The sequence below is a fragment of the Carassius carassius genome, chromosome 28 (assembly GCF_963082965.1).
Source record: "Carassius carassius chromosome 28, fCarCar2.1, whole genome shotgun sequence".
In the NCBI taxonomy this organism is placed as follows: domain Eukaryota; kingdom Metazoa; phylum Chordata; class Actinopteri; order Cypriniformes; family Cyprinidae; genus Carassius; species Carassius carassius.
Genome location: NC_081782.1, coordinates 6,735,059 through 6,754,076, shown reverse-complemented (window position 1 = coordinate 6,754,076; position 19,018 = coordinate 6,735,059). Strand labels below are relative to the sequence as shown.

General features: G+C 35.4%; 1 protein-coding gene across 1 annotated transcript in view; it reads left to right on the top strand.

Annotated features, from left to right (window-relative positions):
- megf6 (multiple EGF like domains 6) overlaps positions 1 to 17,689 on the top strand; it is a 48,075-nt gene extending 30,386 nt beyond the window's left edge. Inside the window, exons 21-32 of the mRNA XM_059514027.1 lie at positions 2,556 to 2,684; positions 4,125 to 4,253; positions 4,645 to 4,773; positions 7,756 to 7,887; positions 8,567 to 8,695; positions 8,925 to 9,053; positions 11,614 to 11,742; positions 11,880 to 12,008; positions 12,111 to 12,239; positions 12,884 to 13,009; positions 13,094 to 13,222; positions 16,479 to 17,689. Coding sequence (XP_059370010.1) covers positions 2,556 to 2,684; positions 4,125 to 4,253; positions 4,645 to 4,773; positions 7,756 to 7,887; positions 8,567 to 8,695; positions 8,925 to 9,053; positions 11,614 to 11,742; positions 11,880 to 12,008; positions 12,111 to 12,239; positions 12,884 to 13,009; positions 13,094 to 13,222; positions 16,479 to 16,543 — 1,484 coding nt within the window. The 3' untranslated portion in view covers positions 16,544 to 17,689. The remainder of the gene's footprint in view (positions 1 to 2,555; positions 2,685 to 4,124; positions 4,254 to 4,644; positions 4,774 to 7,755; positions 7,888 to 8,566; positions 8,696 to 8,924; positions 9,054 to 11,613; positions 11,743 to 11,879; positions 12,009 to 12,110; positions 12,240 to 12,883; positions 13,010 to 13,093; positions 13,223 to 16,478) is intronic.
- Positions 17,690 to 19,018: the final 1,329 nt, after the last annotated feature.

Below are 19,018 nucleotides of genomic sequence, written 5' to 3'. Positions count from 1 at the left end.
GTACGAATCTTTAATTAAGATATTGATTTCACAGTGTTAACAGTTTCAGTGATTTTAATGGGAGTTTCTGAGAGTGATTGAAATCTAGACTGTAAGTGAAAATGATCTTTAATAATGTAAATGTTATTTGCTCTCTTTCTGAACAATGAAAGATTAGTAGCAATATTTATATCACATTAACTTTCAATGTTAAATTCACATTTAATATAAAGTCAGTCGTATTAAAAATATGTTATGGCATGACACCTATATCTGTTACTTAAGTAAACAGACTGGGTTTTATAATAAATTACATAAATCGGAGTAAAGGCTGATGAAATATATACATTTATACACGCACACATACATTACATACATTTTATCTATATATCTAAATAAAAATAGGCTCAGTATATATGACCCAAAGTAACTAGTAACTAGCTACTTGAGTAGATTTTTTATCCGATACTCTTTTACTCTTACTCAAGTAACTATTCAAGACTAGTACTTTTACTTTTACTTGAGTAAATATTTCTAGAAGTACTTTTACTTTTACTTGAGTACAGTTTTTGGGTACTCTACCCACCTCTGCTGAGCTGATCCTTTTCAGTGAATCAGAAACATACAGCATAACCTGTGTAGTCCCAATCACGACAAATCTTGCACAAAAGGATCGTTCTTCAGAGAAAGGAAGTAAGCCAAAATAACTTCCTGTACCCATGTGATGTGGTTGAGGGAGTAAATGATAACCAGGGCCGGCAGAATGGAACTAGATTCTGCACGGCAGGGGAAAAGAGTAGTAGAACTGTCCATAATCAACTGAAATCCTACAACGAGAATTTGGACGGTGCAAAATCAGGTCTTAGGGGACCATTATCATTCCATCTCCATCTGTATCAACTCCACTGCCATCGATTAAGATGCATAAAAGCAGATTGTTTTGTTTTATAGTGGACTACATTCACAGATTTCATCTTTAATAAATCAGGCTGTGACTACAGAGATCAGGTCTCCACAGGCCCACAGTTCCACCCTGTCCGTTTTGGGACGTTTTCAACTCGGTAGTTCATCTGGATGTAGCCAAGCAGTTCCACTCATGTTCCGTAGGCTCAGATGTCTTCCATGCTTCTTAATCATACAAACCGACTGAATAACAGCACACACACACACACACACACACACACACACGTGGCAGGTCTTTAGCGAGCTCTTGAGTGCTATCATCGGGCTCCATCTCTAAAGGCCTCAGCAGTGAAACACATTTTACCGGCTGCAGCCGATCACAACCATCCGCTGCCGTTACACGCTCACGCACACGCGCTTTACAAGATCTTATCAGATTGATGGAATACAAGACCGATCTCCTGTGATCGCGTGCATCTGCGTGCCATATGCGTGTTTGTATGGATGTCTGTCTACACTTGAGCTCATACAGAGAGACTCCGATTTCATTTGCGTGTGTGTGTATGTGTGTGAATGAGTGGAGTTTGTACAAAGTGTACTGTAGTTTCATGTTGGACACGCTATGCTAACAAAGGTAATGTTTCTAAACAAAAGCAAACAAAACCACGTGTGTGTTTCAAAGAAGCAAACTTCTAAAGTTTTTATTTGGATAATCTGATCATTGTCAAACAACCAGACAAGAAGTGTTCAAACTTTTCTTACATTTTTTTTTTTTTCTCGGAAAACTGAACATTAATAAGAAATTAATGTTAGTGTATGTATTGTGGTCCTATTGTGCATGGATTATCATGCATGCTTTCCAAAGACAATAATTTTAGCTAAATGGGCATATTTTATTTTATTTTATTTTATTACAAAAAAATATATATATATATAAAATATATTATATTCAAATATATATTTTAATAAGCAAACATTTAATGCAAGAAAAATTCATTATAGCCACTAGATTTTGTGCATTTTTTTTTCTTTCAATGAAATATGATTTGAAAAGCCGGCTTTAGATGAAAATATTATCTGATATTCATAAAAAAAATTATGTTAGCTAAATAAGCATATTTATTTTATTTTTATATTTTTTATTTTATTTTATTATATTTTTCTAAGCAATAAGAAAACACCATTTTGGCCAGGTGCACTACATTTTACATAAATGAGTTGAGAGCCCAGTGAAAAAATGTGAGTTCAGGGAATTTTTGCACAGGAGGCATATTTCTGTATCCAGACAGTGAACCTGTGGACTCAGCAGGTGTTCTTGTTTCCTAGAAATGTCTGTCTGTCTGTCTTCCTCACACACAAACGTTGACTTTGTTGTGGTGAGGATGTGCCGCACATGTGGCGAATGAGATCACGCAATTAATGCTGATGAGAGCAATTCACACACTGAGCATTCGGTAGGTAATGAGACATGAAAAAGAAAGATGAGCAGGACGAAGGGGTGAAAGATGGATACATCCACACGGATACTAGTAAAACACTAACATAATTATATTCGAATCAGAATGCTGACATCCTGTTGGCTCTTGTGAGCATGACTTTCCAGTGATGTACTGCTCATTACAACGCACACGCAGACGCAGACACTGCTGACTCAAATCTCCTCTCCTTCATAGGATGTCCTGTTGGGTTTTACGGGCAGGACTGTGTGCAGATGTGCCAGTGCGGGAACGAGGCCCAGTGTCACCACATCACAGGCGCCTGCTGCTGCACCCCCGGCTGGGCACCACCGCAATGCATTCTGGGTAAGCCACCCACATCATTAAAACGGGGTGTGATTGGAGGCTCATCTCCGGCTGAACGCCGCATCCTCGCACAGAAATAACCCAACGATCTCTCAAACCAGCTCACCCAAACACAGGCCTCCTTGACAGTTTATCACCTCACAGACATGGCCGATGCACTTCTTAAAGCATGTGTAAAGAGGAGATAAAGCCACCCGGCGGGCTGCAGAAAGGTTAAATGCACCCTTGTTTTTAATCGGCACATCTCATTTGTGTATGTTTGTGTTTACTGTGGAAGGATGCTTTTTAGGAGCGTTCCGTTTGTGCGTCTGTCAGTATTTTATTAGGCTAAGATGCTTTTTAAAGAGAGCTCTGCGGCACATTGGTTTAGTACCATCTGTCTTCTCATGCAATCTCCCGTCAGTAGTTTAATAGATCAGGGGCCCAATAAAGATTTATCTCTCTTTCTGTTTCACTCTCCCTCTCTTTTTAATGAAGTGAGGTTTGTGTTAAATATCCCTCTCTCAGAAGTTTTATTTTTACTTCTGGCTTTCCCATGACATGTTTTGCACAGTAATCTCGACTGTGATGAAATCTCTCTGGAGTCGAGTGATGTTATTAGTTAGTTTTGTGGCCCTTTTTTGTGCAAGGGTGCAAATCATAAATCGTTATTTTGATTTGCATCTGCTTTTTATTGTTTATTATTTTATAGTTTTGCAGTAGCGTGTGTCTACTAAAACTAATGCAGTCAGGCTAAGCCCAAATCTCTTACAGGCATCACGTAAAATGTGTTAAAACATTTTTGCCTAAATAATTATTTTTGTATTTGGTGTAGATATATTATGTTATCTGGACACGTAAAGATTTTTACTCTTCAAATGTTCATATACTGGGTTATTTTATGTCACACTGGGTGCCTGGAGACCTTTATTTTATATATATTTTTATATTTAGTAACACTGCTGTCCAAAATAGTTTAAAGTCAGTAATATATATATTTTTTATGAAGCAAGGAAGCATCAAATTGATTAAAATGCAGTTTTTTTTTTCTTTATATTTGTCAAAGAATCCCACAGAAAATGTATTACAGTCTCCAGAAAAATTATTAAGCAGCACATTTTTCAACATTGATAATAAAAATAATTTTGGCCACTAAATCAGCATGTTAAAATGATTTTTGAAGGATCGTGTGTTACTAAAGCCTTTTAAATGACAGTGTTGCAACAGATCAGTAGATGATTTACAATGAAAGGTGAAAATAAATGACAGTTTCATGACATTTTATTTATGAACTATATACTATATTTATGAACTTACTAATAGACTGTTAAACATAAGATGGGCATTCGGAACATCTAGAATATAACGTCTGTTACATCACATCCTTTTGCATTGCACAAAGTGCTACATATTTAGATTTTTAAAAGTTTGTTTTTATTCAAATATGTGTTTGTTTTCTAGCTTGTCCAGCAGGTACATTTGGTCCCAACTGCAGTCAATCATGTGACTGCCACAACGGAGGGTCATGTGACCCAGTGAGTGGCCAGTGCAGGTGCACACCTGGGTGGACAGGAACCAGCTGCCAACAGAGTGAGCTAAAACACACACATACTCAATGTAAAATACTCATATGTAATGTAATTATATTGAATATCTATACATAAAGAGCCTTTCTCATACAAAACACACACAAACATGTGCGTCACCATCCAAAGACCCTATATACTCATAAACACATCTGTCTCTCTCTCACAGACTCACTCAGAGTGCTTTATTTGGCTTTAGTTAGTAAGATGTAAGTGATTATGGTGATTTATAGTGAGGAGTTTGTAAGCACTGATAGCAGCGATTCACATGTCATCACACAAATTACTGTATTCTGTCTCCATTACACACTGGAATGTTCACATGGGTGAACGCAGGCCACTCACTCCACGATCCATCTGCTTTCTGTCTCACTGTCTGTATGGTTTGTGTATAGCCTGTGCATCTGGATGGTTCGGTAGGAGCTGTGAGCAAAGATGCATCTGTCCAGGGGGTGTGGCCTGTGATCATGTGACGGGCAGATGTGGCTGTCCTGCAGGGTACACTGGGAACAGCTGTGAGACCAGTAAGATATCTCTCATTTCATTCATCCTACTGATTCATAAGACAATATTTAAAATAGCAAGAACTACCTCTAAAACCACCTGTAGGACTATAACTCTGTACTTCTTATAGACTAATATATATTAAACAGATACAATATAAATATTTTTCTATACACTGCCACTCAAAAGTTTGTGGTCGGTAGGATTTGTAAAAAATGTTTTTGAAAGAAGTCTCTTATGCTCACCAAGGCTGCATTTATTTGATCAAAATACAGTAAAAACAGTCATTCTGTCAAATATTATTACAATTTAAAATATTTCTTTCAGTTTTAATATGTTTTAGAATGTAATTTATTCCTGTGATGGCAAAGCTGAATTTTCTGCAGCCAGTACTCAGTCAGTTACATGATCCTTCAGAAATCTTGCAAGTAGTCTCATTTAGTGCTCTAGAAAGAGTCTTATTACTATCTGCTTCATATTTTTGTGGAAACTGTAATATATTTCAAAATAGAATACATGAATAGAAAGTTCAAAAGAACAGTGTTTATTCAGTTACATATTTCAAATCACCAACAAAATTTGTTTGCTTTTAATATAAAACGTTCTATTTTTTGGCAAATATAAAAGCCCTTTCACACCAAAAGCCTCAGGCTGAAGGAAATATAAATTCATGTCTGTACAGTAGAACACAGAAGAAGACAGTTCAGCACTCTTCCACAAAAAAAAGAAGAAATGTTAGTTTTTCTTGTGTAATTTTTGCTTATTAGTGTGGTTAAATTGGATCATCGAATGTCAGCTAATTGGTTAATAAAATGGGATTAAATAGTCATATTTGAGTTGCTTTTAACTGTTTTTATTCATTTTGAGGAAACATGTGAGTGAGCAAGTGAGTGTGATGAATAAATGATTGTTCACATTTATTCTAAGTAACATCTTACTCCCAATTTCTCTCAACAAGGGGACAGGAGAGCTTTCAATCAATAAATGGGAAAAAAGTAACTGGTATTACTTATTTGAAAAAGTAACTCATATAATTGCTTGTAAATTAAGAAAAGTAATGCGTTACCTTACTAGTTACTTAAAGTAATCTAATTACATAACTTGCATTACTTGTAATGCGCTACTCCCAACACTGCTCCTAATCCTATAATGTTGCCCATTTTGTACAGTAAGTGTACTCAAGAACCAATCATCTGTTCATTTATATATCCATGCCAAAAAGATGTACAAACAGCCATACAGTATGCACACTTCTATCACTTGTAATTCACATCTCCCTGTGTCTCTCTATCATTTTTACATTACACATGCTGGGGTTTTTCTCTGCGACTCTCTTTCAACACCCGCCCACCCCTCTCACTCTCTCTTTCTCTCTCTCTGTGGATGTGAGACATCTGATAAAGGTTAGCGCTGAGTGGCCAACTCAAACAGCAGGCTTTGTTTTTGTCTGTGTAAGGATAAGAAGTCTGGAACACACACACACACACACACACACACTGCAGCAGACATGGCTAATGACAACAGTCTAATTATTCTCTTTAGTCTGGAGTCTGAACTTATCTCTTACACATGCCGGTGGGGTGAATACACAAACACGCACACATGTATACATGAACATACACTGATCTGTGTTAGTCTCAACAGTACGGATGCCACTGAGCCCAGTTGACAGCTCCTATCTCTTGTCTAGAGGTGCTAGTACTGTTTTTTCACTACATGTTAGTTTGTTGTACATGTGTTTTAATGTCTTGGAGACTTACACATTTCTATCATGAAAACTTTAGGAAGATTCTAGCATGGTAATGGATATGACAATGTAAATGTATTTGCTCCTGGCAGAATAGATCTGCTACGCTGCAGAATAGCTGCTGCTGTTGGTTATTGCTGTTGTTCTAGATTATTGCTCCTGCTGCTGCTCCAAAGCAAGTACAGGAACTTGTTTCGCCAATATGTGATACAGTGCTGTGAGTAGCCTACATACTGCTGCACAATTAGCATATATAATAACCTGTAGCAGATCTATACAGGTGGAGCTGGGGAGGCGGAGGGTTTCAGAGGAATTCTGAAAGCATGTTGCGAAAAGCCATTTACATTTAAAGCAGTAAGCTCATTGGCTGCATAAGCAACAAAAACCAATCAGCTTGTGCTAAGTAGTTTAACACTGTGAATATCATCAGTTTGCGTTAATGACCCATCAGCATGCGCCATTTAGAGTTTCATGAAAGAACTTGATATTTGTTTTGTGATAATGTTGAAAGTTACACTGTTGTATGCATGTATATATATATATATATATATATATATATATATATATATATATATATATAAGCTTATTTTTGTGTGTAAAACAATAGTATAATTATTCATTATTCAAAATTTAATTTATTTTTTCACTTATAAAATATGATGTCACAATATATATTTATTGTAAATTGTGTATAATATAGTGTATATATATATCTATATCTAATACGCTATATCTAGATAATATATATATAGATAATAATACACTGCTTTAATTGACTCTTCACGTCGGGTGGTTCTTGGCCTCCACATCATGCATTTAAAATCATTTAATGCATGGCAAGCCATTGATTATCCCTTACATACCTCATATATAACCTCTGATCCAACTAGGCCAGTACAAAAATCGTTATTGTTGAGCCCTAAATACACTCACATCTCATGTATTTCGATATAATCGTGTTTCAATGTGTGTGCTATGGATTTGTGCTATGTAATGGACTCATACAGCCTGGCTTTTGTCAGACACTCCAGACATATGTGAAAATGTATGAAAGTAAGCATGTGTGAATGACGTTAAATGAAATGTCTAGCCTCCCCTTTATATCGTATCATATCATATCTCCTTCCTGTCTGAGGCCTGATGTCTTTTTGGGAATGTGTCTAGACAACTTGACATTTTATGGTAAACCCACACACGTTTTTAAAGTCATCTCTGCATGTATTGTGTCATTTTCTGTTTTTTCTCTCTCTCTCAGTGTGTCCTCAGGGCAGGTTCGGCCTGAACTGTTCACAGATGTGCACATGTTCTGGAGATCAGTACAGCTGTCACCACGTCACTGGGAAATGCACATGTCTACCTGGATACTATGGCAACCGCTGTCATCTGAGTAAGACATACAGTATTCTGCAGATATCAGTTTAATACTATGAACCCAACCTAATAAACTTGTTTTCATAGTTGTTCTATCAGACCAAAAGATCATCTACAATTGAGCTAACAGACAATGGTTATAAAATCATACACACTACCATTCAAAAGTTTTAGGTCAGAAAGATTTTTTTTTTTAAAGAAATAAATACTTTTATTTATGAAGGACACAGTGAGTGAGTCAAAAGTGAGAGTAAAGACATTTAAAATCATTTCAAATAAAAAGTTTTCAAATAAATGCTGTTCTGTTGAAGGTTCTATTCAAAGAATCCTGAAAAAAAAGATTCATATTAGAATGATTTCTGAAGACTGGAGAAATGATGCTCAAAATTCAGCTTTGATTTGCAGGGATAAATTACATCTTAAAATATATTCAGATAGAAAACAGCTAATTTAAATTGTAATAATATTTGGCGATATTACTCTTTTTACTGTATTTTTGATACAAGTGCATTTTAAAAACTTTACAAATTTGACATTTTAAAAACTTTACAAATTTGACAAACTTCAAACTTTTGAACAGTAGTGTATATGTATGTTATGTAGTTCTATATGATTATAATTTATATATTTATGCATTGCTTTATAAATGTGCTCAAATTAAAATGTATATATATATATATATGTATATATCACAGTATGTCGAGAGGGCACCTATGGCCCATACTGTAAGAAGAGGTGTAGATGTGCCAATGGAGGCCAGTGTGACTTCAGGACTGGTTCTTGTATCTGTCAGCCGGGATACTTGGGACCCAACTGCAGCACCAGTAAGATCCTAAAAATCAATCACCTGAGTGGGTGTGGACATGTTCATTTTAGGCCTATGTAAACATGCATCAGACAGACATCTTTGTCCATAGTTATGATCTTGTTGCTTTTCAGAAATTAAGTTAAACGTGGCTTAGCTTTTTTTATTTTATTTTTTTTTATATTGAGACTGTTGTTGCACATTTTCTAGCTAGTAACATTTGTTTTTTTTCTGTCTTTTTCTCTCAGGTTGTCCTACAGGTCGCTATGGGAAAGATTGTGCTCAGGTGTGTTTGTGTGGAGAGGAAGGACAGTGCCACCCAGAGACTGGGAGGTGTAACTGTGCACAGGGTAGAACGGGACCTTCCTGCGAACAAGGTATATACCTCTGTGGATAGCAGTGTTATTTTTGTATTTTTTATTTAAATGCAGCCTTGGTGAGCACAACAGACTTCTTTCAAAAACATTAATAAATCTTACCGACCCTTAAACATTTTAAAATAGGGCTTTTCTTTACTCACGAGCATGAACTGTTGTCGATTGTGCATTTTTTGGTCATGCACTGTATTATTTATATATTATTATTGTATATATTTTTATTTGAATCACACTTTGTTTTTGTTTTTTGCCTTTTTCAGTTTGTAATTTTTTTTACTAAGCTTTATTTTTATTTCTGTTAAATTTATTTCAATGTATTTTAATTGTTATGTGTCAAGTCAAAATTTCTAATTTAAAACTTTCATTCTAAGTAATAATTTTTTTTCATCTAATATTATTATTTTATTTTATGCCACTTTAATTTCAATAAAGGAAAAAATGTTTTAGTTAACAATAACAACGCTCCACTTTTTTCCCACTTATTTTGCCAACTTTTCCAACCTCGGCCATTCATTTCTTATTTTTTTGTGCCTTCACTCATCCATGGTCCCTCCCTCCCAAATATACAACATAAACATCTTCATCTTGTTTGGATGTGGAACCCGTAAGTGTTATGATGACTTCATAAGCAAAACATCGAAATACATCACGTCTCACAGTCCCGCACTTGAAGGGACTATTTGCCCTCCTCCTGATTCTCTCCCAGGGCTTATTTACAATATTTAGTTAACAAATTTCTCCAGTTTCCTGCGTGATCGCAGCGCCCCTTTTCCTGGAGAACAGAAGCGAGAGATCAGATTCCTAATCTTCTTGTTTCATCACTCATCAGCGGGAATGGAACGGGACTTTCCAGGAGGGATTTTCTTAGCCTCCTCGAAAACGCCAGCTCGGACCGTCTCACAGACGTGCCGCTGAATTATGTTCCCTGTGTTTAATGTTTACAGACGACTATAAGTAGCTGGTTCTCTGTGTTCCGTGTCGGCGGATCTGCTGGCGAGGAAACAAATAAATAAGCAAGCGAATCAAAGCGATTGGCTTATTGTTTTTTCCAATCTAAATTACCCAAAGAAACATGATTGCTCTTTTGCAGCGCTGCCAAACCTGACCCACTTTGCCATTGCACTAATGATCTAGAGCTTAAGTAAACTTGTGTGTGTGTTTGTGCACGTGTGTGTGGCTGTTTGTGATCGAGTTTGCATGTGGGGCTAGCTCTTTAAATGCATTTTGAGGGATGAGAGGGCCTGTGCTAATTGTAGTAATTGAGGAATTCAGAGTTTATTTGGAAATAATGCCATCTGTGCTCTTGTTGTTACTGGAAGTTTCCGTCTGGAGCAGGACATAGTTAATAGATAAAACAATGAGGTGTTTTGCTTGAGGGAAAGTCTGCTGAATGTTTGTCCTGGTACAGTGTAACAATGAACACACATCCTGATATAAAAAAGAAAAGACGGTACCATCTCAATGACTGTTTTGATGGAGTGGCATTTATTAGCATAGAATTAACATGTGATTTCATGCACTGATTTGGATGAAATTTGGATGGAATAAAATAATTAAGTAAGCATCATATCTGAGGCTGCTTTACTGTATTTGACACAGAATGTTGGCAAAAGGTAAAATCCATAACAAAGCTGCACCAAGCAGTGATGAATTTAACTTTAGTTATAATATTTGACACGTCAAAATGAATAAGAAAAAAAAAAAAGAAAAAAACATCCCCCGCCACAAAAAATGTATTTTGTATTAAAAAAAAAAAAGATATATCTTTTGAACCTCAATTATTATTCAAGAATTCTGAAAAAAAAAATATCATAGTTTACACAAAAATGTAAGTTGTACTGTAGTAGTGTATTACATATTAAATATGAAGTAATAGTAGAACTGTTTTCAACATGATAATGCTTTTTAAAATTCATTTTTTACAATATATTAAAAAAGAAAATATATAAAGTAGAAAATACATTAAAACAGTCATATTAATATTTAAATACATACTGTACACACACACACACACACACACATTACAACAGTTGTTTTCAATTTTAATAATATTTCGCAATAATACTGTTTTTACTTTTTTGAACAAATAAATGCAGCCTTGGTGAGCACAACAGACTAAGGGCTTTTCTTTACTTACGGACATGAACTGTTGTCGACTGTGCATTTTTTCGGTCATCCACTGTAGCTCAGGATAAAATTAAATAAATTCACTAAGCTCACCAGGCCACAATTTCTTTTTTTCTGTCTGAAATAAGTATGGTTTCAGGCTAAAATGAGATATCCAGTGGAAATTAAGTGTTGACAGTATAATTTAGTGCTGGATGAGGATTAATCAGTGCTTGGTAAACCATCCTCATGTGGTCCAAATTGAAGACAGATCCATGTGCCTCGCTGAAACACAGAGCGTACAGATACAGCCAAGACATCCAGTTGTTTCACAACTTGCGCGTATTGCTACATGATGAAACAAAACAACACTTCTCATATTTTGGCACAGATATTTAGCATTTGTGTTATGACAAATTATTTGCTGTTAAATGTAAACTTGTCCTCTGTGCAGTATGTCCTAGAGGGCGCTATGGAGCGCAGTGTCGGAGTTTCTGTACGTGCGCGAACGGAGGCGTGTGTGACCCTGTGAATGGGACATGTAGATGTGGCCTGGGCTGGACCGGGCAGCACTGTGAAAAGGGTAAATAAATAACCAAGAATAAAATGAATACTTTAAACTGTTTATGAGTACTTTGAATTGTCTATGCATTAAATATAAGTAAAATGATGATAAATTCACATGATTGCTTTTTTTGTGTGTGTGTGTGCATGCAATAGTTTGTGTTCCAGGTCGGTATGGTGTGAACTGTGAACAGCAGTGTGTGTGTCAGAATAACGGTACATGCGATCACTTTACGGGATGCTGCTCTTGTCCGTCTGGATACTACGGTCCCGCCTGCCAACACCGTGAGTGACAGACTTATCTTCACTGTTAGAATGAATCATTTTTACTGCACTTGCTGAAATCTGTTATTATAAGATATGATATGAAATGGGTTCATTTCTCAGGATGCCCTGCTGGCTTTTTTGGTGAGCTCTGTGCCCAATCATGTGACTGTAAACACGGGCACCTGTGTGATCATGTGACCGGACAGTGCCTGTGTCCTCCAGGTTATCAAGGTGACAAGTGTGAAAAACGTAAGTAATCTTAAACGTCATCAGCATGAAATGATAATGTATATTTTAACTGAGAATTAAAACAGTGCTGACATAAGCGGAACACAAAGGTGAATTTTTGTTCTGATTACTTTTCTCAATATAATGGAACTGAAAACCACAATGAAAGTATCATACAGTACAACTATATTCCAAGTTGTCTGAAGTTATACAACATGCTGTAGATGACAGACTGCAGTTGTCATTATTCAGTGAAAATCTTAACATTCTTTCTTATTCTTATTCTTGCATGTTCATGGGTCTCTTTTGTGAACAAATCATTCTTTTGAATCAAATCTTTTCAATGAATCAGTTGATCACAAGTTCACAAAACCAGCCTGAATGATTCATTCACAAATTGACTTACTGGTTCACTTAAGTCACTGATATTTCATTGAATTGATATTCCATATTACTTTGATATGTCATGAGTTATATAAGCTCTGTTTATCATGCAGAGCTACTGTAACTTAAGATAATATATGATGGACTTCTTTACATTTGTGTCAAAACAAAAGTGAAAAGCTTAAAAGCTTGAAAGTTCACTGGACTGCAGTGAGAGTATGAATATGTCAGTTTGATGGCATCTTTGACTGTGTGTGTGTGTGTGTGTGTGTGTGTAACAGGTTGCGATGATGGACGTTTCGGACGTGATTGTGCAGAACTCTGTGAGTGTGATGATGCACCCTGTGATCCCACCACTGGACAGTGTCTCTGTCCATCTGGAAAGACGGGAGAACGCTGCGAGAAAGGTGCACACAAACACACCTTACACATCTTGCGCAAAATCTCATAAACTTTCATTCAAACTTTCAAACCTTGATCCTCTCTCTCAGTTTGTGACAGCAGGTTTTATGGTCCAGACTGTTCTTTCCAGTGTCAGTGTGCACACGGAGGCCAGTGTGACCAGCGCACAGGTCACTGCTCATGTCCCCTCACCTGGATGGGACCCACCTGTGAGGAAGGTGAGGGTGTGGATGTGTGTGGGCTTACGAAAATTGTCCCCTGAAGTTAGCTAAATGTGATGAAATATAATTTACTCTAAAAATTACAGTTGTTGAATTGACATATTAAATTAAAGTAGCATAAAAATAATAATAATAATTCATACATATTATTATATGAATGAATTACATTACAATGAATTACATACATACATGCTGTATTATTATATCATTTAATTAACGCAATTAATCATGTCCCTTAGTCCACATATAAATTCATAATTTCTCATCATGCTATTAATAGAAATATTGATATAAAACAAAAATATTTGTATTCTAAAAGTTTAATCTGATAGGGCTTTTAATTTAATATGTAATTAATTAATATAAATAAATAAAATAAATAAGGTGTGTATATAAATAATATTAAGATTTTAATAATAACATTAATGATTATTATTATTAGTAGTAGTATAATTATAATAATCACACAAATTAAAATGAAAATTAAATATTTCTTTTCTCAAAAATGTCTCCAGAAGTTAGTTTAATCTGATAAAACATCCTCCAAAATAAAAATGAGTGCTGTTCATTTAACATGTTAATTCAATAAACAGATTAAACATACAAACAATAATAATAGTAATACATACATATTATTATTCATTAGTATATAATTAATTAATGCAGATAATCATGCCCATATTTAAATAAATTTAATAATTTCTCATCATGCATTTAAAATATTTAAATAAAGTACATAATATTTATTAATTTTTTTTACTAAAATGCTTAAAACTTAGTGTTATGGTTTGGATTAATCTGTAGAGCTAATGTATACTAATAAACTGTAAATAAAGACAGAACAAGTGTATGGTATGTCTTTATTAAGCTAAGTAAAAGTGTGTGTGAGTCAGCTGTATGGTTTCTTTCGCTTTCTTTAATCTCTCACCATCTCAAAATCTTTCTCTTCCCAAATACTACTTCTCTCTTTATTCGAGCCAGTCAGCGTTTGAGCTCAAAGCGTTAGTGAGTGTGTGTGTGACAGCCTCAGTGTGCCCGAGCTGTCAAGGGCCTCCTGTCCGTCTGTATAACGGCGCCTCTCTCTGACAGTTATTCTAAGTGAACCACAGCAGGACGCTTCACAATGTGTGTGTGTGAGCTTTGTGAATGAGTGTATGACAGTGTGTGTGAGTGTGTCACAGTGGACTTACTGTACAAGGCCCATCCACACAAGTGGATGCTGCACACTGGTGATGGATGAGGAGAGAGCCCCCCCCCCCCCCCACATGATTGTAAAGTGCTTTGGGTGTACAACAATACACAAAGTGCTATATAAATGCATCATTCATTAATTCATTCATTCATTCACGCAATCTCTAAACCTGTACATCCCCTAAAAATACAAATAGCTCATCTTAACTTCCTCTTATTACTTTTCTTTTTTTATTGCACTTATTTTATACTATAAAACATATTTTCTGTAGGACTTAAGTTGAACTGCACAATATGTGATCAGTCAGCCATACTCACTTATTGAAGGATGAAATATCAGTGAAAAATACAGAAATAAATAAATATGGAATGAAAAAGGTACATTAATATATGTATGACTACTGAAATAAATAAATATAAATATATTACATGTATTATTCATATTACTAATTTAATTAATGAATACATTTATGATTGAATTCTGTGGAATTTAAAATAGTTCTTTATTGAATCACTTATTTATTGTCATTTATTTATTCATATATTCATTCATTCATGTACAACAAACATATTTATTTATCATTAACATATCCATAACATAATTATTATTCACTTTTATTTATTTTGTGAAATATACTTATTTCTTTTTTTCTTTCTTTTTTTTATAGATTTTTTATTAAGCAGATTTTTAAATGACAATGTGCATGACATATATGAAAAACACCACAACCTGCTTTTTTAACTTCAATAGAAATGAATAAAGAAAAATTATACAAATATACAGAACACTCTTAACACTACCCAACCCAAAACATCCCATACACACAAAAAAAAAAGAAAGAAATTTTTTTTTTCAAATCTCCAGTGAAGGTATTGTCTCAACAAAGGAGATAATAGGATTCCACACTTTATAAAATGAGTTAACAGAGTCCCTGATGGAGTGTTTAATTTTTTCCAGGTGTAGAAAGGACATTAAGTCTTTCAGCCAAGAAAAATTAGAAGGGGGGCATGAGGATTTCCAATGCAACAGTATTCGTCTTCTGGCTACCAATGAGGCAAAAGCAATAATATCAGCATGACGTTTGTTGTACAAGCCATCAACAGGTGTTATTCCAAAAATTGCAATTATTGGGCAGGGTTTCACAGAGACATTGAGAGCCTTTGACAGTGTATCAAAAAAAGAGGACCAGAATGAATACAATTTAGGACAGGTATAAAATGTATGAGTGTGATCTGCTGGGGAGAGCGAACATCTATTGCACCTATCATCTTCTATTAAAGAAAGTTTCTTCAATTTAGCTTTGGTGAAGTGAATTCTGTGAACAACTTTAAACTGTCTGCATTTGTGCTAGCTTGAATCTTATTCAGAGTTAATTTTAGCTAGAGCCTTATTCCACAGCACCTCGTCAAGCTCCAGTCCCAGCTCTCTCTCCCTGGTTCCCTTGAGAGCAAAGAGAGACTTATTAATTTCTAATACTAATTAATTTCTAATACTAATTAATCATTCACATTTCTCATTTCAACTGATGTAAGAATGAGGGTTTTAAAGTGTATACATTTTAAAAAGGAGTACAGACAGAAGAATGTTTTGGGCATTATGAAATCCATTTTATGTTCTCCAAAAATGTTTTATTTATTTTTATTCTGTTTCTGTCCATTTGAAATTTTTCTGCACGCTGTTTCAATTGTCAAATTAAACTGTATTAATCAAATAACATATAGAATTATTTTAAATCATTAATATTATACAATTTATTTAAAGTTTAACAAGACTTTTATTCAATTAAAATTTTTATGGCCCTAAATGTTTTTAAATATTTGTGCCGTATATATTAATTTATTATTATTTTCTATTATCAACAATAATTGTATTGTGCAAAAATAATTATGGCTGAAAGGGTTGCAGAGACTTTACTGCATTCAGTGCCTTTAGCCGTGACAATAATCACAATATAGTATATGCTCTTGTAACTTATTACTTATAAAGAAAGATTTTGATGAGAAATAAATCAAAGCCAGTCAATACGTTACAATAATCTCTCTATCTCTGTCTTTTTCTTAGGTGTTTCTGTAAATCATGTGTCTTCCAAATTACAGAAGAGGCGACGGCGTATTTCTCACTCCTAGTCCTGATACAGAGACCCCAAATACACACACACACACACACACACTCCTGACATACCAGCAGAAGACGAGTGGCAAGGGTTACTGTGTGTGTGAGGATGTTTCTGACTTGTTATTATGGGTTTTTCCCCCAGACGAGCAAGCCACAGGAGAATTAGTACGAGGAAGCAATGCCGAAAAACACAGACACACACAAACATCCCCTCTGGATGCACACAAGACCACTGATAGGCTGTCATTGAGAGTGTGAGTACATGTGCATCTTTGGTGGAGGGACACATTGTGGCTATCACCGAGTGATTCATGTGAATATAACACACAACATGGTGGAGCAGTTCAATATGACTTAAAAATGCTTGTTTTGTGTGCATGTTTGTGCATAAACTCGCTGTTTCTTATAAGTCCCACATCAGACAGACAAACCAAACCATCCGATCGGGCAACCGCCCACCGAGCCACAAAGCCTACTCTATTACAGGATCAGAGTGAAGCCTCAACCGCTCATTTCTATAATACACACCACGAAAGAGGCACACCAGAATACAGCAACACTCAGTGGAGTTTCTGCCTTCCATACATGCCATACACAGTCTAAAATTTACCTTGTAAACGTACACCAACACTAAATTTAAATTTTTTTTTATGACATTGTCTATAAAGTCCTCTTTTATGGTACTTTTATGTTTTTTTTAAGTAATATGTAGCTTGAATCTGGAGCGTTTGTGCTATATATATCCTATTTAAATCCATCTGGTTGGCTCGTGTGAGTGTGATGTATGTTCTGCCATGCGATTCCTGTGACAGTCTGACTGTAAATATTCACAGTATTGTTACCCATCATCGTGCCATCTGAGGTAAATTGTTAAAGTGGAGCTGTCTGACAGGATTTAGAAACAATCTGATGATTGTAAACTGAACAGACAGTTCCTCCAAAAGACGTCTTACGTGCCAAACAATCCTAATCTTTATAAATGACAGTGCTTAGCACTCACTCAACGGTCTTTTACTGTAAAAAAAATGCTGTAAAAAGTGTATGTTCCTCTGTTCTTCTCTTGTTTCTCTCAGGATGTTGTCAAAGTAAAGTTGAATTTCACTGTACAGTGAAAATATGTATTGGTGCGTAAACTTTTAATTAAATATGTTTGTACGGAAAACATTTAGTTTTTTTGTTTGTTTTAACTGTACTGTAAATCTTTACACAGCTGATTATTTTTAGTGTGTTTATTTCTAAAAATATCTAAACATTCTTAAATGAAGACATACTTGAGAAGTAAAATGACTAAGATATATTGTATTCTTGTATTTGTCTTGTTCGGTGAAAAAAAAAAAAAAAAACGTTTTGTAATGTTTCTGAAAATGTTTAAAAATTAGGAAAGTTTTAGCTTAAAAAAACTGCCAATGGGGGGGGGGGGCTGTTTCCCTTTGCATTTTTTATTCATTCAAATTAATGTTTTTTTTTATGTAAAATAATTCAAAAGATTTTGCTTAAAACAAGTAATCTTATTTTCCCTTTGAATTAATTATAATGAATGTTTTTTTATGTTTTTATTTACTGTTTTTATGATTTTTTTTTTTTTAAGAAAAAATATCTGCCAGTGGGGTGAGAAAAATTATCTTTCACTTTTGAAAAAATGTAAAACAATAATTTGAAGTTATAAATTTAATTGAAAGGGAAAATAATTGTCTTACTCATTGACAGAAAATTTAGTTTTTTCAAAAAATTAAATATCTTAAGCAATTTTTTTTTTTTTGCTTTTCAAGTAATTATCTTGTATAGATATTTGTACTGGTAGACAAGACAAATATAAAAGTTATTTATTAAAAATCATTTTTGGCAGATTTTTTATTTAAAGATCTAAACAGTGTACAGCACACACATGATATTATTTTTGATCACCCGAGTGAAATGTGTTGTTTGTAGGACACGGATATGTAGGTAGAGGGTAGTGGGACATTGTGGATAGCACGTTCCTCTGCACCTCTCAGATGGAAGGGTCAAACATACCAGAGGTCACCTGCCTACACCTGTCAGCGCACCTGAGTGGAACAGGCCCTCTATGTGTGTGTAAGTGTTTGTCTCTGTCACTATCGCTGTAGCATTTCTCAAGTGCAGTGGACCGTCACTGCAGGTGGGAGAGCCAGGCTGGGACCCCTGCGCCCTGACACACGCTGCCCACCATGAGTGATGAAGCTTGGGGGCTGTCGGTGGACAGAGCCCTTGGGTCTGATGGATGGGAGGGGGCTTTGCTGGCTGCACCGTGTTGTGACAGCCTACAGATGTTCTCCAATAATGTTTATCAGCCCGAGCCTCCAGCAATGGATGACACACAACTGTTTCCAGTCAAACAGGGCTCTAGAGGCCATCCATCCACACACACACCTGAGTCTAGTCAAACAGACCACCGTAGCCCATCCATTCAGTACGGTCTGGGTGGCCGTGATACTGTACACCAGCTTTGATCAGCGGATGGGAGGCAC